Below are 26841 nucleotides of genomic sequence, written 5' to 3' on the forward strand. Positions count from 1 at the left end.
CATTTCGCAATTATGTATTTAAAATGTCAGAAATTATATAATATCATACTTCCATTTTTATAAATTTCATGAGTAATTTTTCACAATTCCTAAGCTGAAAATCACTTGCCATTTAGCTCATAACTTTTACTCCGAAATCGTAAGCACACATTAAGCCAGTCTGCTTTATTAGAAGATGTCGCGCCAGTTGCTAGTAATGCCTATCGCCTCTTGCGCCAATATCCAACATAAGCAGCTAAAAATAAAATTTCCAACAACAGCAAAGAAATCAAATCACGGTAACGACGAACTTTCACGCACGTTTTCTAATTTATCTGTTACGGCTGCGCAAAAATCGATAATACAACATTTGAATTTCTAATCGCATTTGTGGCAAGCTCCTAACAATTTAGCCACGTGACATGTATGTGCAAAAGCATGCACATATACAGGTGTGAATTTAAGGATATGCGTGTGTGAGTAAAGTAGAAGAAGGGAAACAACAACTTAAGGTGTAAAATGATAAACGTTTCGATTTCTTAATAGAAACTGGTATATGTCTAAATATTGTGTACATATAAGGTATATCTATTATTATATTATATATAAGTATATCTATGTAGTTGTAACTGTTTATGAATCCATATTGCTTTCAAGTGCATATATTTAAGAACGCCAATAAATGTGTTGCTAAGGTTTAATGCTTTGCATTTAAAGTGGCCTCATTTGCGCAAGTGGCCTCTCCACCGACACTCTCTCTCTTTCGTTCTGAAAGCAGTGTGCCCAATATAACCACTTGGCAGAGCCAAGGAAATTTGGTAAATTCACTTCATGGGAGATTTCATATTCTCATGTCCTTTTGGTTGCGCTATTTTACTGTCTGTTCTTCCTAAGTGCTTCAAGACTGTATATACATATGTACATAGCGTATATAGATAGTGTAGCATTTGTATATTTGTTTTTGTTTCCAGAAGTATTGAGGCAAAGCAAAAGTGGGAGAAGTTAATCAGCCAGAACATATTTTCCGACCGTTTCACTTTCTCTTTTCGAGGAGAGTTAATAGAGTGTGACGGAAACTTTTAAATTGCAGAATATTCTAATTCTAATATTTTTTTTAATTATTTATATTTATAAAAAAATATTTATATTTATAAAAAGTTATTTATATATCACCTATAAAAGTATATGTATTAATATTAAAACAATGCATTTTATTTACTTAAACATCTTTTTAGAAAATAAAAAAAAAATCGTAAAACATATATCTGTGTGAACTTACAACAAAAATATAAACTAAATTTTATCGCATTACAGCTTTTACAAGAGGTGTGATAATTCAAACCATACGAAGACCTTGAGTTCAAATTTTTGACTATTTAAGTTTCTGCATTTCTGCTTAGCCTCCCAGTTATACATGCTTCCTAGAATAATTTGTTATCTTATCTCTTAGCAACGCTATCTTCCCTTAAACACACAATCTTCTCATATATTTTGTCCATACTTGTTTGTAGATTTGTAAATTTCTAACATCTGTCTACACTCTCGCCAACACCATCTCTCGTCTTATGATCCTCACGTGCTATTAACACTTTTTGGTTAGATAAATATCAACAATGATTAGAAAAATGTTAGAGTAATCAGAATCTGCGTAGCTACAGTGCTATTTACCGTAGACAGTGAAATATGTGTACCCAAGCTTTTCATATTCAAAAATAATTTAGTATATACATATATTCCATAAAAAAAATTGTAGAAAAATATTAATCTTTGAAGAGGTAGGTTTATGTATTGAGACTAATTTTTACGAACAATAAAAATTTTAGATTTGGAGAATATTTTTAGTAATATTATATATGTATACTTTTTAGTTGTACCTATATCAGAAAATTTGATTAAATATCCTAATAAGATATGAGACCATTTTTTTAAGAAAGTTTGAGTGATTTATTTATTTCGTATCTCGGATTTTGGAGTTTCGAATTCGTTGAAAGCAAACTACGTTAAATAATATTTAAAATTTTTTTTTTAAAACTAAAAATATTTTTTTAACTACAGCTTCCCTTTTTCCTCTTAAATGTCTTAAAAGGCTTTTCTATAATCACACCTTATTATTTCTAATTTTGAAATAATGCCTTATTATTTTTGTCACGTGGCAACGTCATAAGTTATATTTTAGTTGATTTTTCTTTGCATTTGCATTTTGCAAATTTATTAACTTTTTATAAATTTCCGACACTCTATAATTAAAATTAGGTGGCAACTACAGAATATAATAGTTTATGTTCGTGTTATGTTATTGTTTATTGTGAAAATTTCATTTCAACAAATTTACATATTATTTTAATATTTCAACAATTTCTATTTCGAACTAAGTGCCAACTACAGAAGATAATTAAACCAGATGGTAACACCATACTAATTGATACATTTTATAAACAGATACTTGGAAATTAATTAAATTATGTAGTCACACTTTATTATTTTTTTAAACTTTTTAAAACATTTCCGACATTTATTTCAAACTAGGTGGCAACTACATAAAATAATATTTTTGTTTATTGTGAAAATTAAAAAGGCACATTCATGCCAAAAAAATTTACATACAATTTTAGTATTTCAAAAAAAATTTATTTCATATTAGGTGGCAACTACCGAATATTATATTTTTGTTTGTTTAAAATTTGAAAAAAAAATATTTAAAATTTGCATCGAAGTTTGGTAGGTTTCATGCTTATGAGGAATGAAAAATAATAATATAATGAAATTAGTAAAAGGGTGTATAAAGGTTAAGAAAAATTAAAAAAAAAACTACACACTTAAACACATTTAAAATACAAAGTACGTTACATATATATATATATACATACACATACATACACATATCCATATATGTATGTATATGTTCAAATATATGTGATTATGTAAGCAAACATACGCTTTGTTCTTTAACCTCATAGCAGACCTAATTTTATCTAAAAAGTACCACAACGCCAACACTTGCTACACAAATTAAAAAAAAAAAACTAAAATTTTCGTAAAACTAACCGTTGCAGCCACACAGAACTAATTTTAGGATTTTTTTTCGTTTGTATTTTTTCCAGATTTTTTTCAGTATTCCCGGATTATCTTGGTAGTTTGTGTTGTGACAACACGTTTTAGACAAATAATAGAATATATGTTTTTTTTTAAATTTCTTTCAAAATTTTTTTTATTTGCCTTGCAGCTATATAAGTGCTCCCATTTAAATTGTTTGCGAACATCTTTCCCATTTTTTTAACCGAAGCAAATAGGAGAAATAATCTGCTTATTTACTTATTTGTTCAACTAATGTAATAAAAATAAAAATTAAAAAAAAATATCGCTGCATAACACAAAACGCATTTAATTATTTACACTCTTTGTGGCTGTTTTCAAGCAAATAAACAAAAAGGTAAAAAATGATAAGCGTGTGGATATGTATTTAGTAAGTAGAAACTGCTGGTAACTCACGTAATTTCAAACAAACATGCAAACCTTCGGAGGTTTACCTATGTATCTCTTGTATTGAGGCTCTTTTCATTTAAATTATTATATTTTTAGTAAACGATAAAGAAAGTTCCTAATAAAATATATGTGCATATCTCATGTGTAGCTCGGAATGACGGAGAAAACTGCTCTTTTCTGTACTTACTTTTCCGAAGACAGGTGCTTACACGGAGAGAACTCACTCTCAAAGAGAAGTGAATACCATCACCCATAGCAGAACAAGAATTTTAGTTGCTTCGCGACACTCTCTTCTGGATACTGCAGTAAGCACTGCCACTTATCTAGAATTGACTAGGAAATACTGATTCTATGTCTTGTATGTACCATAAATGCCCGCGGACACTAATTCTAACACCTTCCCGGCAAAAAATGTGCTCGATATAATTGGATCGACGTTTTAGCCTAACCTTAAACCGGCTCACAAAGTTTAGAAAATGTTTCTTTTAACTTTAAATGCATTTAATCGAAATCCGATGCTTTGCTCACGTAATTACTGAAGCATTTTGACGAAAACTTAAATTTAAGTGAGAATTTTTTCGAAATTATAGTTTTTTGGACTATTTTTTCATTAGCTGTAAATTAAATTTTTTCCTGTTTTGCAAAAAAAAAAAAATTTCTTAGCATTAAGTAAAATATTTTGAAATATAAAAATTTCATTTGGTATAAATAGCCACTTTCTTCGAAGGCTAATATTCCGATAAATACCTATAGTATTAGAGCGTATTAAAATATCAAAACAAATAAATAATAACAGAAATTTTTCGACGATTATGACTTCATGTTTATAGCATATTTTTCACTCAAAAAATTTTGAGATATCAAATAAAATATTCTTGAAATTGATGAATTAATTGTTGCGCCTACATTGAAGTGTAAACTCTTTAATGGCAATACAGAAAATTAATAAAACACGGAAACATGTTTTAAAGCTTAAACAACAACAACAACACAACAAAATGAATAGTCGCGACCCAAAGGCGCATAAAAAGAGATGTTGGAATTATTACAAAAGAAATATATAATAAAAACGCAGACGACAAATTTTATGGCGAACTTCTGATGCTGGGTGTTTGCCATACGCGTTCGCTAGGCTTTCTGTCGCCGCTGCGTCGGAGCAGCTGCTGGCGACATAATTCAAACGTAAAACGCTGCAAAAGTGACTGCGTGTGCAGAAGGAAATAAACCGATGCAGGCAGAGCAGAAAATGAGGAGAAAATGAGAGAAGAGGTAGTTGAATGCTTGCATATGTGCATGTGTGTTGTGGGAAAAAGTACATATGTATTGGTGACAGACTTTAAGACACAAGCATAGTTATTGGGGCAGCCTTTAAGCGTAAAAGGAAATTAAGTTATAAAATTTGTTGGAGCATTAAAGAGTGGCACATTTTTGTGTTGTCTAATACGAGCAAGCTATGTTGCAGTTAATATATATTGTGTTACATATGTATGTGCGTATGTAAATGTGTTTATGTATGAAAGAGTATTTGTGTCTAACTACAACAACCATAGTGAATCGATCGACAAAATTAATTAAAAAATTTTGAAGAAGCTTAAATGGGATTACAAATATATTTCCGTTGCTTATAGATGTGTATATATGTATATATGGAAAAAAAGCAAAATACAAAGGACGCCTGCATATGTATGTGTGTGTAGTTGTGGAGCGGGTTAAGGTGACTTAAACATAAATGCAGAAATATGTTTGGAGCATAAAAAATGTGAACTTGAAATAGCACATTAAATTATTAAAATGTGATATACACTTACACGAGCAAAAATATATATTTTAAATGAACAAAAAAGCACGCACGAATGACATTAAAGTGTTGCATGCGATAAAATTAATAATAAACAACAAAATGACAGTGTCTAAAATAATAATGCAAAAAAAATGTTAACTTCGGTTGCACCGGCTGTTATACCTATTACAGCTGCATTTCTTATAGCATGAAAATATATTTATATTGATTGTGAACATTCAGTTGCTATGGCAGCCTTATACTATAGTAGTCCGAACTGAATATTTTCTTCCGAGATTGTTTCGGTTGTCTTGCACAAAAGTCCGTGCCAAATTTTGTGAAGATATTTTGTCAAAATAAAAAAAATACTCCATACAAGAACTTGATTTTGATCCTTCAGTTTGTATGGTAGCTATATGCTATAATGGTTCAATATCGGCGGCTGTGCCAAATGAGAATCTTCCTAAGGAGTAATACACATGTGTAAAATTTCAGTTCGATATTTCGAAAATTGAGGAACTAGTACGCATATATACAGACACACAGACATATTTTTTTAAGGGTCTCCTACATTTCCATCTGGGTTACAAACTCATAGCAAACTTAATACACTATGTTCAGGGTATAAAACAACAACAAAGTTAGCACTTTTTATATAAAATTAAAATAAAAAAACAATAATAAAAAATTTTTCCAAAACAACTGCCTAAAAAATTGCTTTTGTTGTTGTCGCTGCATTGCACCGAAAATGCTTTTGGTAGCCATTAAATTGCCAATAATTGAAATCCCAAATGTACACACATTCGGCACGTTGCAAAGCCATTATTTAAACAACAACAAATCATGCAACAAACGCAACGACCAACGACACCAGCTATGGCAGACAGATGAAAGCAGAAGCGGTGGCAAGAGTAACAACAAGCCAACAGCAACAAATAATACAAATGACACGTTCAACAACAAGTGTAACGACAATAACAACAAATTTGTTAGCAAAGCGCACCTGCAAAATGACAAACAATGCTAGCAACACGGATGACAACAGCAACGATGACAACTGCAGCAGCAACACAGCAACGTTGTGTGGCAAAAGCAACAGCACCACTTTGTGGCACAAAGTATGAGTAAAGGGTATATTGCATGCTTGTATGTATGTAGTTATGCGCTAGAGAGCAATCAGCGGTGTGTGAAGAGAAGGTGTTGTCGATGCTCCTTGCATGACATAATAGCAATTGCAACAATTCAAAATAAGCATGCAATTTGCATATGTGGCACAAGTGGCAATATATACACAGACATGCATACAACCAAAAGTCAAACACATTTGCACCTGGGCCCACTCTTTTGTACACATATATATATATGTATGTGTGTGTGTATGCTGATTTCAACAGGTACAAGGATGTTCGTGGCTTTTAACAAATATTTTTATTGTTTGCATTTTATTTTTAATGTGCCCCATTCGTGGCATGGCAGCTTTAAATTGTTTTCCTAAGCAAATAAATTCGAATAAAAATGTCACAATGTCACCGGCTGGGTGAGTGAGAGGTCAACAAAGTTCTTTGTATCTAGTGAAGTTGGTCCTTTCGGTTGTAGCAACTCCCTTTGTTGTTGCTGCATTTGCCAAAGTTAGTGCATTGCAACAGTTTGCCGCATATTTGTATTTTAGCTGTGCTGTTATCTTTTAGAGGAAGTCGAGAAAATGCACTCACTTACGATATTAAAATGTGTGTGTGTAAAATATTTAAATTTGAAATAAACTGGAAAATAATATGGTTTTTGGATGAGTCTGTGTGCTGGTATGTTTAAAGTATTCGAAAAAAATTAATCCATTTAAGAGGTTAGGTCAGTCTAGTATTTTCAAAATATAATATCGACACCAATATTGTACTTTGCTAAAGTCATTATTTAATAGATAGAAAAGTAAAAAAAATCCTTGTTCCTAATCACTCTAGGGTTACATTCTTCGGCTAAGTCAACTTCAGAACGTAAATATAAAAACGCGCTTTTCTGGAAACTTTATTTTTCAACTCGCAGATTAACTGATGTAATTTAAGTTTTAACCGTAGATTTTGAGTAACATTATCTAATAAACTACAACTCTTTTTAGAAACACTTTACTGCGAATTTTTCATGTAAACAATTTTTTTACACGTCCGCCATTTTGGATTGGAGCGGAAACCATACATACTTAACTATCTAGTCTTATGTAGATCCAAATCCCGTCAGTAATTTTGTATTAGATAGCACAAGATAGCTATCGATAACGGTGCTTGCGAAAGTTGGCAATGGCCTACATATTTTATCAAACGTCAATAGATATTGTTTTTGTTCACTCCAATAAATGTTTAATGACGTCAGAAAGAGAGACAATCGTTACTGTTGCTGTACTGTCAGAATAAACTGCCAAAGTGCGCTCCTTTTTGAGCACTCTTGAGTCTAAACTATTCCAGCCTAAGTACTGTGCTAAGTGTATTTTTAGATAGTTCGTTAGCGTTTGTGTTTTTTAAGTAAGGATGCGAGCATTTTTTTAAACAACCAATTAAAGTCGGTCTAACCTACAACTGACATATATTGTAAAGATGGGATGTTAGAGCTCTTTTTGTTTGGATTATTATTAAGAAAGCTTTAAAAGTCTACTTGGTAGACTTTATTAGTCCCTAATATACCCTGTATTAAGTTTGCCACAAAGTTTGTAACACCCAGAAGGAAAGGTCGGAGTCCCTATAAAGTATGTACATAACTGTTCAGCGAGATAAGCTGGGTCGATTTAGACATGTCCATCTCTCTATCTGTCTGTCTGTATGTATATACGCGAACTGTTCTCTCAAGAAGGTAGTAATTTGTCGGTACCACTGATATTGGACTACAATGACATATAAGTGCTGCGGTGCAGCCGAAGTTAACGTTTTTTCTTGTTTTCATTCCTAACACATATTTCAAACATCTAAAGCTTATCTAAATATAAATGTTTAAATAACTAACAGCACTAGTTGAAATAATGTTAAGGAATTTGGTCATCTTACAAATATATATTTTATATTGAATTGACAGGATCGTGAGCTATTAAGATCTGTTATAGTAAAAAATATTTCGTCAGTAAATGATTTATCAATAATCTTGAAAACTTTAAAATTGAAGTGTGCCAAGTGTTTCTTTTTTCACCAATACATAGAATACTTAACAGCAATGTAATTACTTAATTGCGCTGAACATTATGATTACAATCACAAAACAACAAGTGTGCACAATCAACCACTTCTTTCCTCTAACTCAACACACTTCCTCTCCACACATGGATAGCCACATATTTTCGTAAGCAGTGTGTACAATAGCACTTAAATTTATGTAATTCCCAAAACAATTTCGCCTCCACAAAGGCAACAAACACTTGGCGCAAACATATCAAATTTCCAGCAGGGAAACACTCGGCAGGATGAGATGAACGATTCATAACGTAATATGGGAGAGTGCGTAACCCCTGTCATAACTGAGTGATGACCATTGAGCGCAGGCGTCCTTGCGTCTAGCGCGCCGGTTTCAAGTGGAAAGTTAAAGTAGACAGCAAGTTTTGTGAGGAAATAGTAAACTAATATGCGACAGATCAGATATTTTGAAATATCAAAGGAACATATGTATGTATGTACCATATGTATATATATTTATATTTGTATGTATGTATGTCTGCGATATACTGTCTCACGGCACAGCATCCAAGCGTGTTACGTACGGCCATATGTGTATAAGTATATATGCATATGTGTATGTTTGTATGTTTGTGCTGCCATCCGCAGCACTTCATAACTCGCTTCAACTCATCTCCTCTTCTTTACATATTGCACACTCTGTGACGATGCGGCGCAACATTTTATGGCAGAAGGGTGTTCAATTAGCCGTGACGCGCTGCCAGCACAAACACACATGCATAGGTATATACCAACACACAGCGAGCAGTGTGAAGGGCAGTAAAATTTGTATATTTATGTACGCTAATGATTGCACAATGATTACGTTGGAATTTCGTTCACGACTCGGCTCTTTTTTTTTCAGCGCGCACAACGCGACGGCAACAAGCGACGGCGATGCAGTTGCCGTTGAACACATTAAAATGCGTGAAAAATGTTCGCTTATTTGAACAAGTGCAGAGCAGCAAATAACAACGAACCGTACTACAGCAACAACAACAACTGCATGCACGAAATTACACGATGTCAACGCACAGTCAAGTGTATTCATGTAAGCAGAGGGCGGCACAGCGGCGACCGCGTTGGGTGGGTGTTTTATTGGTCGGTTGTTGTTGTTGTTTACGCTGGCTAAGTTTGCCGAACGATTTTCCGGCGTTGAAGTGTGACTGAATGTCATTTGGATCGCGCGAATTTTAACACTCGCGCTGTCAACGCGCCATCGGAACGTGGTTTGGAATATTATCAGGCGAATTACGTTGCCGCTAATAGTGCTGTTATGTTGCATGTAGACGCGTGTGTGTGTATGTAGTTGAGGGTGCATGCGTTTTGTTTTTTGTTTGGTTGTTTTGGCAAATTAAGAGCGTGAACATTTTCGTGAATCATGAATCATGATGAACAGTTAGAGGTGGCGGGAATCACAGCAGCTGTTGTTGACAGATTACTCTCGCATAATTGTTGCATTGTTTGGACACATTGGCTAATATTTATCTATGACTACGTATATGTAAATATATACAAACATACATACATACATATGTACACACGTCAATTTACATTTTCTAAAACTTCGGCGTGGACACTTGTTGGCTACGATTGTAAGTTATATTGAATGGCAGGCAAATGCAAACAGCCACGATTTTGTTGCAAGTTAACAAGAGAGTCGGAGAGTCGTTCAACAAAAAATGTCTATCTTGGCACAAGTAGTTTCGCTACATAAATATTGTTTCTTTCTCTGAGTCCCCAGCTGAATTTATAAAGGGTATTATTTTGAACGTGTAGTTTTCAATGAGGTAGCACTTCTTCAGAGTTGGTCTTTTTGGCAGCTGTTACTAGTTGTAAACTCTGTTTGATTTGTCATTTCATGATGAACAGAAAATTTTGTTCTTCGATTAATCTAACTTTTGGTTAAATATGTACGTTAATAAACAAAATTGTCGCATTTTAAGTGATGAAAATCCACAAGCCATAGTAGAGACGCCGTTACATTCTCAAAAGTCACTGTTAGATGTGCTCGATGGCTAGAGAGAACCATTGGTTCATATTTCTTCAAACATGAAGCCGGCCATAATGTTACAGTCAACGAGTAACGCTATAAAGCCACGCTTGATGACGCGAAAGCAAGACTGACAACCAATAAATATGGTGTACGAGGTAAGGTAAAACAAGAATTAGGCTTGGCGAAATCTGGTATATCATTTATATTTAATATAAACGAAAGCCTCGCTACGCCGCGAATCAAAGGTAACATTTTTGTGTAAAAATATACTTTTTTTTAAACGCCGTCATATTGCCAACTTTGAATATTTTTTCGACCGTAGGACCATATGTAGATGCTTTTTTAGCTCCCTCAGAGATAGCTTGTAACTCAAAAAATATTAAATTTTTTTTCAAAATTTTTAATGTGTATTTTTAAAATATACCTTAAAACTAACGTAATACATTTTTTTTTTATTACAAAAAATCGCTTTTTTAGGCTGTCACAGGTAGGTGTGCCGTTTATGGATACCAAATGTATTGCTAGGAAAGACTACTTATTTTTGTGCTTCTAGCTTATATATGTTCGCTTTCTAGTCTTGAATCAATCGAGTGCTTAGAAAATTGAAGATCAGGTGCGGAGATCATCTTTGACCCTAAAAACTTAGCTAAAATCGCTTAAACCTCAATATGAACTGTGGAGGGGAACTGACACCGTTGTGAACTTAATTTTCGATATTTAACCTAAATATGAACTTATGTAAACAAACAAATCACTTTTATGTGCATTAAATAAAATATTTTTTCTGAAAAGTGTTTTTAATGATTATAATTTATAATGTAAGAATGCCTCTAAAAAAATTTTTTTTTCTTTATACCATTAATATATCGTTTATTTCATGAATTACTATTGTTTGAGTTTAGTGATCAGTTTTTAAGGCATGAAGATTTAGTTTTGGAAATTCAATATTTTTTTGGATTCACATAATTTCTTTATAAAGTGATATCTTTTAATACATTTTTTTATTATTCAAATGTAAAATTATTTCAGAATATTTAAATAAGCTCTCATTATCACCCACAAAACCGATTTAAATGATCATCATTATAGTTGAATCGTTAATGCATGCATAAGCAGGCATGTAGGTACATATATACTAGTATATACCGTAAGTTTAAGAATGACAAATATAATATAGTTGCTTGTTCACACCATTTTGGCACACTGACATACACCGCTTGCCTTTGGGGCAAAACTCAATGCGCCAACGACTCGAACATGGCCACTGAATGAGTGAATAATGAGCTAATTAATTATTTGTTAATTTGTTAGTTGTCAGAAGTCATTTAAGTCACTTTTTTGTTGGCAACATATGTGTGCAAGAGCTTCTGCGTAAATTGGCTTGACGTCGTACAAAGCGTGTACAAAAATTTTTATTTTTTTTAGGTTGAGCGATTTTTTTTCAAATTGCAATAAGATCGATCGCGCACTTCTTTGCTCAGGTATTCAATGTGTCTTAGAGATATACAATTTACAGTATACATTTCAAAAAGACAGCTCTTCTCTTCTAACTCTACTACAAACAATCAAGTAAATTCAGTACTTACTTCTCAGTTTCTCGAGCGGTTCATGCTTTGGCGTATGCGGTGGGACCACAGCGTGATGTGGATGCTGCGGATAACCCAAATCCTGACCAGCTGTATGATGTAAATGACTCAGACTGCCGATTGGCATCAGACTCGATATGGCGGGTGAAATGCTAACCGACGAATTGGAGTCATGTAAACTGTGATGATTGTGTAAATGCTCTTGTCCAGTGGCCGAACCGGCGCTACCATTCACCGTTGAACTACCAGTACTGCCGCTACTGAGTGCAGTGCTTGTTGTGTTGGTACTCTCAGCCGAACCTGCCGAACCGGCACCTGCTGCTGTGCCAGCGCTCACTAAATCCTGCAAACAGAGGCCGGTCGATTCGGCTGACATCGCTTCGAGACCATTTAATGCACCACCGCCGCCGGCCGAATTGTGAACCACACCCAGACCGCTGCCAGCAGTGACGGCACTACCGCCGCCGCCACCGGCGCGATCCATGCCTAAGTACGTGGGAAAAATGGTGGAAAAGCTTTGTGCCACAGACTGATGTGGCTGATGGTGATGCAGTGCAGCCGACTGCTGGTGCGAATGCGGATGCGGATGCAACGGTGGCAGGTGGTGATCTCTGCCGGAGAACTTCGTCGTGACGACGTCCTTAAAGTGTTGCAAAAATGTAGTCGTCGTGGTGAGGCCGGTATAATCTAACGTTGGCGTAATATTGGTCGGCACGTACACGGACGCTGTGTGTGGCGTCGCACGGTCGTTAGTGCGATCGATGATTGTGCCGTTGGCCTGCAACTGTGCGGTGTGTAGGGCGTGGCGTAGATACGTGGTGGATCAATGTGCAAGTAACTGCTGAAAGTGAGAAAGTAAAGGCATTTTTAGTAACTTTAGTGCAAAATTTAACTGTAAATGCGAATTATAACTGTAAATGCTGTAGTGTGTAGTTTAAAAATTTAATTATAACTGTAAATGCTGTAGTATGTAGTTTAAAAATTGTCGCTGTCAGGTGTGTAACTCAACTAGCTTATCTAATGCTAGCTCATAAACTCTTGCTGCTGAAGTAGCTAAGTACAGCGCGATTATCTTTTATGTGATAACAAATATTAAAATAGAAATAGTGAATGAATTGATGTAAGTTAATTTAGATTTCGATTCAAATATGTATACACATAAAAAATGTTGAAAATATTTGTATTAATGTAAAAATTTTATTTAGTTTGGAGTTCAGATTTCTCATATTTATGGATGGTAGTTCAAAGTTTTCCTAAATAAGTAGACTACTAGAAGGTATTACAAGCTTCTTTGGAAGCTGAGGCATTTTTATGTGACATTTTCATGCGTGAAACTTGATGATTTCAGATTAACCGTTTTAGCCTTGAAAATTTTTTATTGATTTTTTTGATTTTTTATTCAGGTTTCCTTCAAATAATATTTGAACTGATTTATATATTACAACCGGCTTCAATTTTAAGTGAAATATACTCATTCAAAATATATGATTTTATACCAAAACTGACATACCACGTTTTTTATTAAAGAAGAAGTAAGTTTATAAAAAAATTAAATTTTTTATTCAAAAGGTTTCATTTTATAAGAATTCTAAGCATACCTATATCATCTATTTTAAAAGTAATATAATGTTGAGTTAATAGCAAATAAGGAGTGCTTTAAGCGGTTATATTTACTTGCAATGTATGAAATCAGGTAATAACCAAAAGACTAGTCAAAGTTTTGTTTTATGACGAATCAGTGGCTTTCCAAAAAAAAGAGTTTTTTGTGAAAAAATCTATTTTATTTTATCATGGCATAATATACATATATATATATACAAAACTTTGACGGCTGGAACGATCGACTTGAAATTCTCACACGACCTTCTTAGATATGCATATAAATGTTATACATATATATATATATATATATATCCAGCCGTTTCGGAAAATTTCCTCATTGGCGCTGAAAACAGCGTTTCGAGAAAAAACGCGTTTGAAGTTTTGCGAGCCGATTACACTAAGTAAAAACAAGAAAAAACGTTAACTTCAATTTCAGCAAAGCTATAATACCCCACACAAATACAAAATATTCCTTACATGAACTTGATTTTTTTCGGTTAGTTTGTATATGCTATAGTGATCCGATCTGAACAATTTCTTCAATGATTACGCCAATGTCGCGGACAATAGTATTAAATTTCGTAAAGATATCTCGGCGAATACAAAAGTTTTGCATACAAGGACTACAATCCGATCGTTCAGTTTGTATGACAGCTATGTGCTGTAGTGTTCCGAGCTGCTTCTTGAGGAAAAAAGGACGTTTGCTAAATTTTAGATCGATATCTAAGCTGAGAGACTAATTCCCGTATAAATCTCCAGTCTGGGCATGGCTGAATCGACTTAGCTCGTCACGCTGATCATTTATGGTATATATTCATTATATATATATATATATTAGCATTAACTACCATCTAATTAGCATATTTTTGAAGACACTGTGTCTGGAAAAAATGTACATATTATCCTTAAAATATATTTTATATATCAGTAGCACCTTATATTTAAATATAGCTATGTGTACGAGATATACCTTTGGAACTACGTGTAGTTACGTACATGTATAAATATGTGATTTCTTAAAATCGCTGATATGGGTATCTGTTTACCTAGCAAATTTACTAACAAAATAAAAAGCTTAACCCCAACAGCACCTAGCGACACTTAGAAATGGCTAAAAGCGTCGAGTGTATTGTTCTGCGGTAACGCACGGAATATAAGCATATTTACATACAAACTTTATATATACATATGTATATGCATACCAGCGAGTTACAATTACTATATATTGCATACGTTTACAACATCATATGCATTACATGTGTATGTATGTTTGTATGTTTGCTCGACGCGATGAACCTTATAAAAGTTGTAGATAAACAGCGCTGATAGCGTTACGCGGTGTGTTGATAGCTTGTTGTAAACTGCTGTTTTACACGGAGGCATTGCCGTGCGCTGGGTAAATTAATAAGGCACAATAAAAGAAAATTAAGCGGCAAAACAAATACAGGTACAAATGTTTACATGCGTGTATATAAATACGTATATATGTACATTATAGGTATGTATGTATAGCCGTACAAATAACATATTATTTACACTGTTCATATTTTCCTGTAACTGAAGCTGAGGTCATGCACTCATCGCCACCTGTGCTCAAAGCAGAATAAGCCGCCGTTTGCAGCGCGATGCTTCACTGCCGCAGCGCGTAGGATGGAGACGTTTGGAGTGCAGTACATACAACACAAAGAAACTGTTTACTCACAAAATACGCGCAAGCAAATGCTCCTTCGAAAGCAGCTTTGTAGTGAAAATATGCCACAAGCTCCTCTCCTTGCTGCCTCCAGTCGCACAGCGCTGATTAACTTACCCGCCAGCTCATGCAGAACTTTCTGGCTATTCCCGGAACTGATCTCACTATTTTAATTGTTTGATATTTCTATATTTTTATGCTTTGTGTCTAGCACACTCTGTTACTTTTCTCAACTAATTTGCCATGCGGCCGCAATTACACACAAAGGTGGACAGCTACAGCTTTGTTTGTATGTATGTATGTATTCGAGATAGATAACAGCACTTGGTGTCTTATCTGTGTAAAAATATTTACACTCTACGTGTCTTATTTATTGCGCGTGCTGTCGGCACTAACTGTATTGTTGTTGTAGTTTCTTATTGCTCCTTCCGCATACACAGCACAGCAGTGGCAAAGTTGCTACAAACTCAAATTTCGCTTATCGGCGCTTGAAAGCTATACATTTTGCTCGACCAAATCAAACTACTGGCTATTGCAGTTGCTGTGGTTGTTGTTGTTTGTATTGAATTGTAATTAGCGCTATGAAAAAATTTCACATCCTGATATATAGACAAATTTGTGTGTCTATATGTATCTAAAAATTGTTATTTTTAATCCACTTTTTATTTTTAATTTACTGTGTATGCGCGCCAAACTATCGTAAATCATATAAAAATTTTCAATTAAAAAACAACAGCAATAACAACAACCAATCCTTTGAAATTGCCAGCTGGTATATGTCCTATAATAACAGCCGATTATTAAATACCATAAAGGAAAGGCCGGAGACCCTATAAAAAGATCGGCATGATGAGCTGAGTCGATTTAGCCATGTCCGTCTGTGCCCCTCAGTTTTTGAGATATCCATCTGACATTTTTCACTTGTCCTTTTCTCCCCAACAAGCTGACCATTTGTCGGAACCGCTGATATCGGACTACTATAGCATATAGCTGCCCTACAAACTTTTTTATTTGACAAGATGTCTTCACGGAATTTAGCATAGATTATATAAAGAAATTTTTTTTTTCTTGTGTATATGTAATTTCATGAGGTGGATTATATGACTTTAAACAAACGACCTTTCCCAATTTTTAATGCAGAAGAATTTATTAACAGTGTTGAATATTTTTCAAACCAACACTCAAAAATACTAACATTATATAAATGATAACACTTAGAAATTTAGTTTTATAGTCATTCTATCAAATATAGTACATACTAAAATCACAAAAAACCAATTACGGCAATAATCTTCATAACAAAATATCAAAAGCTTCGTCACCTGCAAAGTTAGACTCTATAAATTGGCACTTCCAGCGCTTGGGTTTTACAGCTACTACTCCTACACACATGCACACAAAAATGCTCAACAAAAAAGAAAAAAAAAAGTAAGTAAGTGCAACCATATCATTAGACATGACGCTCGAGAAGTCATAAAGACATAAATTTAATTAAAAATCATTCAACGGATTAGTCGTAAATCAATGATTACGTCGATATACACAAATTAAGTGCGCTTGTGTGTGCGTATGTTTAACGGTTTAGTTTTGTATACATTCCCCAGGAATGAGCGTTTGTTAAAATGATGTTGACGGCAAATTTTTTAGATATTTATAGCAATACTTGTACGTTTATTTGTTTGGGTGAGTATAACTACGCAATTGTTCTGAAAGATTATTTTTACGTAGTTTGGATTTTCTTGAGTGGAATTTATTTTAGTTATTGCAATAATTCCCTTCACAAAAACAAAAGTTTCCATGCAAGAACTTAATTTTTATCGTTCGGCTTGTATGGCCGCTCTATGCTAAAGTTGTCCAATCTAAACAACAACTGGTTGCACATTGTGACTTTAGAAACCATTATATTTTTTTAATGCAGCTAAACTACGAACGACATATTAACTCTTCAGTTTTTGAGATATCGTTCTGAAAGTTGGCACACGTCCTTTTTCTCCTTAAGAAGCTGCTCATTTGTCACCACTGTAGCACATATAGCTATCATACAAACTGAACGAAAAAGTCAAGTTTTTAAATGGAAAAATTTTATATTTGATAAGATATCTTCTCATAATTTGGCATGAATTATTTTCATAGGCAACACTAGAATCTCCAAATAAATTGTTCCGAGCAGACAACTTAAGCATATAGCTGTCATATAAACTGACCGATTTAAAGCAAGTTCCTGTATGGAAAACTTTTTTAGTCGACAAGAAGAAGTCTTCACGAAATTTGACATGAATTATTGTTTAAGGCAACGCTATAATCTCCGAGCATATAGCTGTTATACAAACTAACAAATCAAAGTACAGTCCTTCTATGGAATATTTTGTATTTGTGAAGTATTATAGCTTCAGTTAACGTGATTGCTTTGAGATTTATATAGAAAGCATAAACATGTTATAAAAGTAAATTCAATGAAATTTGCGGCTTCCAGAATGTAGCCAAAATTCCGAGTCTGATTGTGACCTGCAATGTATGCACTAATATTTTCGTTGTTTTTCAAAGAAATTCGTCAAAAATTTTGTAGTATGTATTTATGTAGTGTATACTTAAAAAATATGTACAAAATATTTTCAAAATTTGAGAATTATAAGAGAATTATATTCAGTTTTCATGCTATAAACAATCTATCTAATAAATCTATTTCTTTACTTCTCATAAAAATTCATATGGATCTCTACTTGCAGCTCAAACTCCACTTGTGAATTTCAAAAAATCGTTTTTGTTTTGTTTGTCATATATCTCGAGTGTACATATGTATATTTAAAAATATTATTCGAAAATTGAAAGTTAATCCGGAGGAAAATATTTAGTTTCGAAGATAAGACCGTATTCGTATGCATTTTTAACTTAGTGTGATCGGCTTTCAAAACTTTAGAGGCGTTTTTATCGGAAGGTGAAGAAAATTTCTTCGAAAGTGCTAGACTCACCACGACTCGACCTTCTTATATATTTATATCAGGTAATGTTTGACGGAAATATATTTTTGCTATTAACTTCAATTTCTTAAACTTTTCTTCAAAAAGTCATCAAAATCATAAACACATCTCCTGTGATTCTTCTTCGCGTTCTATCATCAGAATCAATTAACTATTTTTTGCATCAAAAATTATTAAATTCATTGCATTTCAGTTTTTATACGCTCCATGAAAGTAAACCGCCACTAAAATTCATTGCAATTGTCACCGCAGCATTGTTGTTATATTCTAATACAGATCAGTGTTTCATTATCATTTTTCAAACAAATATTTACGCAATCATTCTTATTACCACTTACATATGTAAATATACACTAGCAAGTATAATTGAACTAATCTAAATCAAGCCAGTGCATACACTGCAAAAAATAACAGCAAATATTTGCATATGCATTGGCCTCTTGTCTACAACAAAAGCAAAATAAAAACACAAAAAAAAAAACAACTAAATAATTACAATGTAAATGCTACACGCCAGCTTTTATTGTTGCTGTAATATTGTATTATTGTATTAAGTATAATGCTTAAAAGCCACTTTCACTTTCCATTCATTAATTCAGTTATACGCGTAGTAAACAAAAACAAAAACAGGAACAAAAAAAGCTTTGACGGCGCGCGATCTGTTCTCTAACCACTAACCGTGCTAACTGCGGCTTTAGATTGTCATAAACACGCACACACACACAATGTCGCATGCTAATACATATGTATGCATGCATATGTGTGTGTACGTCTGGGCAGTTGGGTAGACAGGCGGGCATGCAAAATATTCACACTTGCCGCCAACCGCACTCTAGCAGTCAAATCAAATTGAGATTTTATACGTCAAAATCCCGCTTGATCTCCACTTGATCCCGAGTGGATTAAAGTGGCTGAATGGTTGTAATGTTTTTAATCGTTTTGCGGTTGTCCGCCCGGTGAGTATTAATAAAATAATAATTTACTATAATGTAGATTTTTATTTGAAAACAACAGATTTTGTTTAATTTAAAGTCGCTTTGATATGTGCGAATTATGTGTGTGTGTGCGTGTGTATGTGTGTGCGGATGTTAAGTAATGAGACAGGAATTTATGAGTTCTTATCCAATCAGATGCAAGCTGCTTATTTTGAGCAGCACATTAATTACAAAAGTTATATATTTGGGTTGGAGAAAATTTAAATATATTGAGAATTTATGTTGATAGGCGATAAATAATTTTGACATAAAATTTATTTCAAAAATGAATATTTTTCACATACATAGATATTTACAAAAATAGCGGCGCTCATTTGTTAATTTCAAATGTGGCAACATCTAAATTCATATTAAGGAATTAATTTATTGGTGCAATGTCAAGTTTGTAGCTTGGGGTTTCACATTTTATGCTTTTAATGTTTAGAAAAAGTTTTGAAAAAATATATATAGAAATTTATTTGACCAAATGGTAACAAAACTAAATAGTTTTCAAACAAAAAAAAAAAAAAATATATATATATACATTAACTAAATGGTTACAAACTAATACATGTAAAGAGACCTATATATTTTCTTAAAAAACTTAGAAATTATATAAAAACAGTAATAAAAGACATCAATTATTGAGGCATTATTTTGTGCAGAAATATAAAAAAAAATTTAAAAATTATCTTTTAACATTTATGGTTGGACTTTGACTTCGGCTAACTTTTGAACGAGTCGATATAGCAAACAATCATATTAGATCTTTTATGTAGATCGTTAAATTCTCTATAAGAATACAATTTTCTTTTCACTGTACAATAATTTTTCACATGTAAAACAAAATAAGAAATTATACCTGTATTATATTGTACCATATAAAATACATACATATGGAAAATTACAATGCCTCACCTGTAAATAGTAATATTAAGAACTCGAACTTTACACGAATACTTTTCGTCATCTTGGACAATACTTTCATGGTATTTAAGGAGATAAAATTTAAAGTTTTTTTAATGTTTTTGGTTGGCAGGCTCTTATATATGCCTACGTACATAGGTGTCCAAGTTTGCAAGTATAAAAGAGAAAATTATAAAAATTGTTACATGCGCATTTCTATGTCAAAAAACATAAAATTATACATTTTATGTACATAAAATTTTGAATTCCAAATGCTAATGCCTTGTTAGAACTGTATACAAGAAAATCATAAATTTTTCGAGCCTCAGAAATTTATAAAAACTTAACATATTATTTTGAAAAAAAAAAATAACAATATACTCGTACAAAGAATTATTTCTGCAGATCTCTATGAAAAAGTTTGTTAAAAAAAATAGCTAGAATGCACTAAAAAATTTGTTTGATGAAATATGTTTTTGCAGATGGTTGATTTTTTTTTGCGGTTTCACCTGTGCTCAATGTGTAGCCTCATTAATTATTACTTTTTATTGTCATATTATTTCTACCCACACCACTGCTACTACGAGGGTTGTCTTTTATACTTCGGGACTCGAAAACAACAATAAATGTTAATAGTCGAAAATCAGTTTATTGTTTTTCAAAATATTCTCTATTAAGATCTATACACTTCTGCATGCGTTTAAACCAATTGTCGAAGCACTTTTGCCACTCTGATCTGAGGTATCTCCGAAACATGCGTTCTGAACGCAACAACCGCCTCTTCAGGTGTCGAAAAACGTTATCCTCTTAGTTTATCTTGTATGATTATATGGTAGATGACTTATCAAATTGATATTTGAGTGCACAATAATGCAGTTGTTTCAGTCGATGTGTGAGAGCTCGCATTGTCGTGGTGAAAAAAGAGGTTTTCTTGATATCTTGAAAAACAACCAGCAAACATATGGTTGCGTACTCAAAATTTATTGTTCTGAGTTGTTCTAATAATATGGTTGTGATATATCCAGTTTAAACAAAAAAAAAACACTTTTGTTGGATTCAGCTTATTTGGAAACAACAATACACTCTACTACGATTTACTTTCGGGTTCATACCCTTAAATCCAAAACACGTCATAGACCTGTTTCAAAGCATCGCTATCATATTTTTTTTTACATTTCCGTCGGAAAATTGACACGAGATCTTTTTCTGAGCGATTGACAAATTATGTGGGTTCGTGAACAAATTTTTTTTACAGTCAATTGATCATGCAATATTGAATGTGTGGAGGTCCCAATAATGCTTATAGTTGTCTCAACCTCACCATAGATCACATGACGATCTTGCAATATCACCATACCATCGATAAACAATGATCTTTAATGGAGCTTCATCGCCAAAAATTTAAACGAAGTTCAACGATGCACTGTTGCTGAGTTAATCCACGTCGAAAGTTGTAAAAAATAGTCGCGATAAAATGTTCGCGATCTAATTCCATTTTAAGGCCGAAATGAATATTTTAAGTTACTGTAAACAACACAAATAGCGCTCGTATGTCAAAATGTTCTGAGTATATAACGGATGATCCAAGTAGAGGTACTTTCTTCAATAGCCTTTTTTTGACAGATCACGCATGAGTCGTGTCAAGTTGTCATGCTATTTTTGTTCAGTATTGTTTGGCATTTCATCAGTCGAAATGCTCGAACGGACCATCTGAGATGTAGCCGCAGCCAACATTTAGAATAATCTTCAAAAAATAAATGACAAATAATGTTCTTTCGAATGCTAATAAATATTCCCAATTAGATTTGAATTTTCTGTGTTTTTTTTTTTAAAAAAAGTATGGAACCTCGAAATAAATCACGCTATATAATATCAAAAATGTCTAAATTTACTAAATAGTAGTGAGTTGCAAGATTGCTACACTAGAGTTGGCTAATCCCGAAATATAAAAGGCAACCTACGTATTCACTTTGGTTTCTATTTTTATATATTTTTTTCATCAATAAAGAAGATCAGCTATTAGCTTTATTCTTTTCAAAATTTGCACTACTTAATACGCTAAAATATATAAATATTGTTTATGATGTGAGTAATTTTCTTTTTATGGTTTCAAAAATATATATTTTATACATGAAAGATTACACACAAACAGCACATTGAATAAAAAATCAGCATTCAAAAGGAAAGCTGCTTAAATCAAATAGTTTCTTGGTCAGAGTCCACACATTGAGATAGGATAATTAAAAGAAAAAATATTTTAAAAAATGCTCATAACTTGAAATGCCCTGGTTATTTGGGTCACAATTTGTTTTTTGATGAGTAATAAATTCAAAATTTTTAAGGCATAACACCGACAATCATTAAAAAATATAAATAAATAATAATATTTTTGCACTAAGAAAGCAGAGAAGAGTATAACATAATTTTAAATAGCTGATGAATTCCGTTAAGTTAATAAATAATTAAAAACACCGGAAAATAATTGAGAATCGGGAACATTGCTTTGAAAATATAACAGACGTCAATTAATATTTTTTTATCATTGTTAGAGTTTATTGCAGACTACTTCTCATTAAACAAAGGGGCATATCAAGTACATAATCACATACTTCATTAACTAAAATGTGGATTGAATAATTATGCAAGTTTTGAACTATTATCGCGTATGTGAATTACTTGAAATTTAAGCACACTTAAAGGCGGTTTCACTGAGATTTGAGTTCGAAGATAATTTTAGAGTTTGAGATCATCTTATTACCCGCAACCAATCGGTCTTTAGTTAAAATATTCCCAATTTAAATTAAATGTCAAAAATGGTCTCAAGACAGTTCAAGTATTGCACACATTTTTTTTAAATATTGTTATATCAAAAATTATATAAAATTCACTATGAAAAAGTAAAAAGTTTAAAATTATTATTAATTTCCTAAAACAAATTAAAAAAGTACAATAATTGCGAAACCTGCTTAGCAGAGCCTATTGCATTTATTCGAAATTTCCAATATGTAAAATGCACTCAGAAAAATGATGTTTGGCGACGGCTTTTTTTTTAATTTTTCTCACGATTTTTAATTTCAAATCGTTGAGACTTCCGATCAAGATCGCGAACTAACCTAATGCTTTTACGAACATATTTTATTTAGTATGACAGCTGTAAATATATGTGGTTCCAGATTTCAAGAAGTATTTTTGAGTAGATCCAACAAAAAAATAAGCTGCTAGCTAATCTCCAATTTGATAAATGGTTTTGAGGGGAAAATGTCACCACACCGCATTGCTAAAAGTCACGTTTCCTACCTGACCGAGCGCAACAAATCAAATTGTGTGATGAAAAATTAAAAAAAAAAGAAATCCACACATATCTTACCTTTGAGCACAAGGCGGCAGATATCAGCGTTTAATCTGCTTATAATGACTCAAACTAGCTGACAAGTTTTCAGACTTTACTACTTGATCAGATATATAGATGAATAGTTTTATTTATGTTTTTGCTTTTTTATAGTTGGAGTAGTTGATTTGTGTGTTTCGAAGCACTAATTTACTGCCACTGTACATTGGTGATTGGCCGACGGGTGTGGAGCGCTTGAAGACGCATAAATCACGCGGCGACAAATCGAAGTTGTAAATGGATATGTATGTGCATGTTTGTTAGAATAGCAGAATTTCAAAAGCGAAACGCGTGTTGTTGTATTTTTAGATTAAAAAAATTTTTTTTTAGAGATACTATTGTGGTGTTTTTAGGGAGGAGTTTTTTGCTGCTAAATTTTTACAATTTTTCACGAAAATATTTTTTTTTATAAGTTTCAATGTAAAAAGTCAATTTACTTTTCGTCACTTTTTTTAACTTTAATGTTGTTGTAAACTTTAATGTTGTTGTAAACTTTAATGTTGTTGTCACTATTTTGTATTTTTTTATTAAAATACTTTTTACGTTATGACACAATTCAATTTGTGCAGTTGCTGCTTATTATTGTAAATATTAGTACATTTATTTTATTTTTTTTTTGTATTACAAAAAAATTTCTCGGTTACGAATCCAAGTAACAAATTATGTAGCTAAGTGCTTACGCAGAGCTTAAGCGCGTTAAAGAGCTTTAGTTTTTTACGCTTAATAAAAAAACACTCACACACATATGCTTATATACATGCAGTTCAGCTGCACACACTTTAGTTTAGTTAGCTTTGTTCGGGGATTCGCACTGGCTTAGTCTTCTAATAATTTAAGCCGTTCGCGTAATTAGGCTAAGCTGTAGATGCTTTTAATTCACAATTCTTAATACACCACACTGTCACACCGACACTGATGCTACTACCTATATGAGTAGTAGTTGTTGTACAACACTTTGCAGAATTTGACTTGTGGTGGAGCGCACGTTTGGCTGAAAAAAATTTAGCAATGGCTTGTATGGCGGCAATCACAGTGGTAGCGGAAAACGGAAACGCGTCTGCTTTGGTAACGAGACGTATCTGAATTGAAATCAAATTTGAAACGCAAATGTATCGACTGGATGAGTAGTGGATATGTACACCGCAACTACGAGTACGAGTGTATGTATTTATGTATGTGTGTGAGGTTGTGTGCCAACAAATGATGACTATGCGGACTGCACGCTGCGCGCGAGTGTATTGCTGCTGCTATGTTGGGCGCTTTTCGGCTAGCGAACTTGCACACACAACAAACACCCCAATGAAACTCGGACACACACACGCAAGAGAATAACAAAGATATATAGAAATATCAGTTACAAAAATACCACACCGCTTGGCGTATGGCGTGAGAGAGTACGAAAACGCGCTGTTCCAAGCTGCTGCTGCTGCTGCTACGAGCACCACTATCTACTGGTGCTGTTGCTGTTGCTGTAGAATGGGGCGGACGTTGGCCGTGTGGCTGCTGTTGATGCGTTGCTGCTATCACCACCCGTTATTATTTTCCACACTGTTATTGTTCTTGATTTTGTTGTTGTTGTAGCTGAATGGCAATAACTTTTTGTTTGTGAACACACACACTTTTCAGCTCGCACACAATTATTGGAAAATTCACTGTTTCAACGCGCCGTTTGTACGCGGCAAGCGAAAATTTTCAAATACACTCTGCTTTGCGGTGCGTTCAGCGCGACATGTATACTGTATGATTACACTGGCACAGCGGAAAACAACGAACTGATTTGTGAAATTCCGTTTCCCAGCGCGTTAGTCCAACAAGCGAGCGTGCGACTCGGCAAAAGCAAAACAAATATCTTATCAGCGCACGCACACACACGCATGCACACATATATATATATGTAAATGCGTTAGCGAGCAGCGCTATCGATCGCGTCGACCAGCCTGAATGGCAGTGGTGCGAGCGCATTAGCTATATACAACACATAGCGCTCACTTAAACTGTGTGCGGGTGTGTGTAAGTGCTGATAGGAAGCTAACGCTAGTCATGCGTGTAAGCGCGCAACAACAGTTCGATTTGGCCTGCAACAGCATGCGCGCTCGCTCTGCCCGCCGCAACGCGCACGCACTCAAAGTACCTTTCGGCATCAGTGGACACACCCGCCACCGCAGACGACATATTGACTGCGGCGTTGTTTGGCAGAAAAGCCGCAAACGCTGTGCAAAAGCATAGGCTATATAGCGCTATGGCTCTCTTTATGCTGCTCTTGTTCACACTCACGTGTTCGCTGAAGGTATTTCAAACGTGAGTATGCGTGTGTGTGTGTCAGCAATGCGCTCAGGTCCTATTTGCCATTGACTTGTCTGGCCTGTTTTTATTTATAACACGCCATGCTGTGTAAACACTTACCCCCTTTGCTTAGAGAGCGCGCCTAGGTATACCAGTTGTTAGTATTATACTTTTTTATTATTGTTGTATTGTTGTTGCGCCGCCGTTGCTCTTGTCGCAGCATAATTACCCCGGCGCATTTTTGGTGCTGTTGTAGCGTTCATTGTGCGTCAGGCAAAAGCATAACTGATTTCCACTCAATTTCCAGTTTTAACAATTCCAATATCCTGTTTCGCATCGCAAGCGAATTTCCTATCTCTCCTATCTATTGCTGTTTTAGTAGCGGACACATTTTGCTCATTCAATATTCTGGCATGCAAATGTTGTTTAAATAATTTCTTAAAATTTTAAAATCAGCTAATAATTTTTCCTTAGCTTAATTTTTTCTCTGGTTTCTTTCGGTTGTTGCCATATAGCAAGCACTCTCTCACTCTCACTTGAAATATTTTTGCAATGTGCTTTGGCCATCAATTGACAAGACAAGCAGCTCGAGAGAAGGAAAAAATAAATGAAAACTTGTGCTTCACCTTTCCCACTCGCGCTTACATTCAGTTAATACACTGACTAGCGGTGTCAAGGGCATTTTGTTTTCCATTATTTTCAGAGTCTTCTGGCATTTGAATTGCCGTTATGTTTCTTCAGTTTCCCCCAACAAGGGGCATATTTTCTTACTTTTCTTACGTTTTTCATATAACCCTTCAATCCTTATTCAACGCTGCGTTGTCGCTGAGTCTTTATACATACATATATAGTACGCACTTCCTTGCCACATTTGTATTGTGTACAAATAAATAACTGTTATTTTTTGACATATTCCATCCGCTTTGCGCTCAACTTGACTTGTTCTGCGCTTTCGTTTGCTTTCATTCATCGCCACCGCCGTCGCATCGCTCTTCCGAGCGACTCCTCCGT

The 26841-nt window shown here is 33.9% G+C and overlaps 1 protein-coding gene across 1 annotated transcript in view; it reads right to left on the bottom strand.

Moving 5' to 3' along the window:
* Positions 1–25316, bottom strand: part of Ptx1 (pituitary homeobox homolog Ptx1) — a 73174-nt gene extending 47858 nt beyond the window's left edge. Inside the window, exons 1-2 of the mRNA XM_036356872.2 lie at positions 23527–25316; positions 12010–12850 (exon numbers count right to left, since the gene is read on the bottom strand). Coding sequence (XP_036212765.1) covers positions 12010–12493 — 484 coding nt within the window. The 5' untranslated portion in view covers positions 12494–12850; positions 23527–25316. The remainder of the gene's footprint in view (positions 1–12009; positions 12851–23526) is intronic.
* Positions 25317–26841: the final 1525 nt, after the last annotated feature.

Source organism: Bactrocera oleae, chromosome 2, assembly GCF_042242935.1.
Source record: "Bactrocera oleae isolate idBacOlea1 chromosome 2, idBacOlea1, whole genome shotgun sequence".
In the NCBI taxonomy this organism is placed as follows: domain Eukaryota; kingdom Metazoa; phylum Arthropoda; class Insecta; order Diptera; family Tephritidae; genus Bactrocera; species Bactrocera oleae.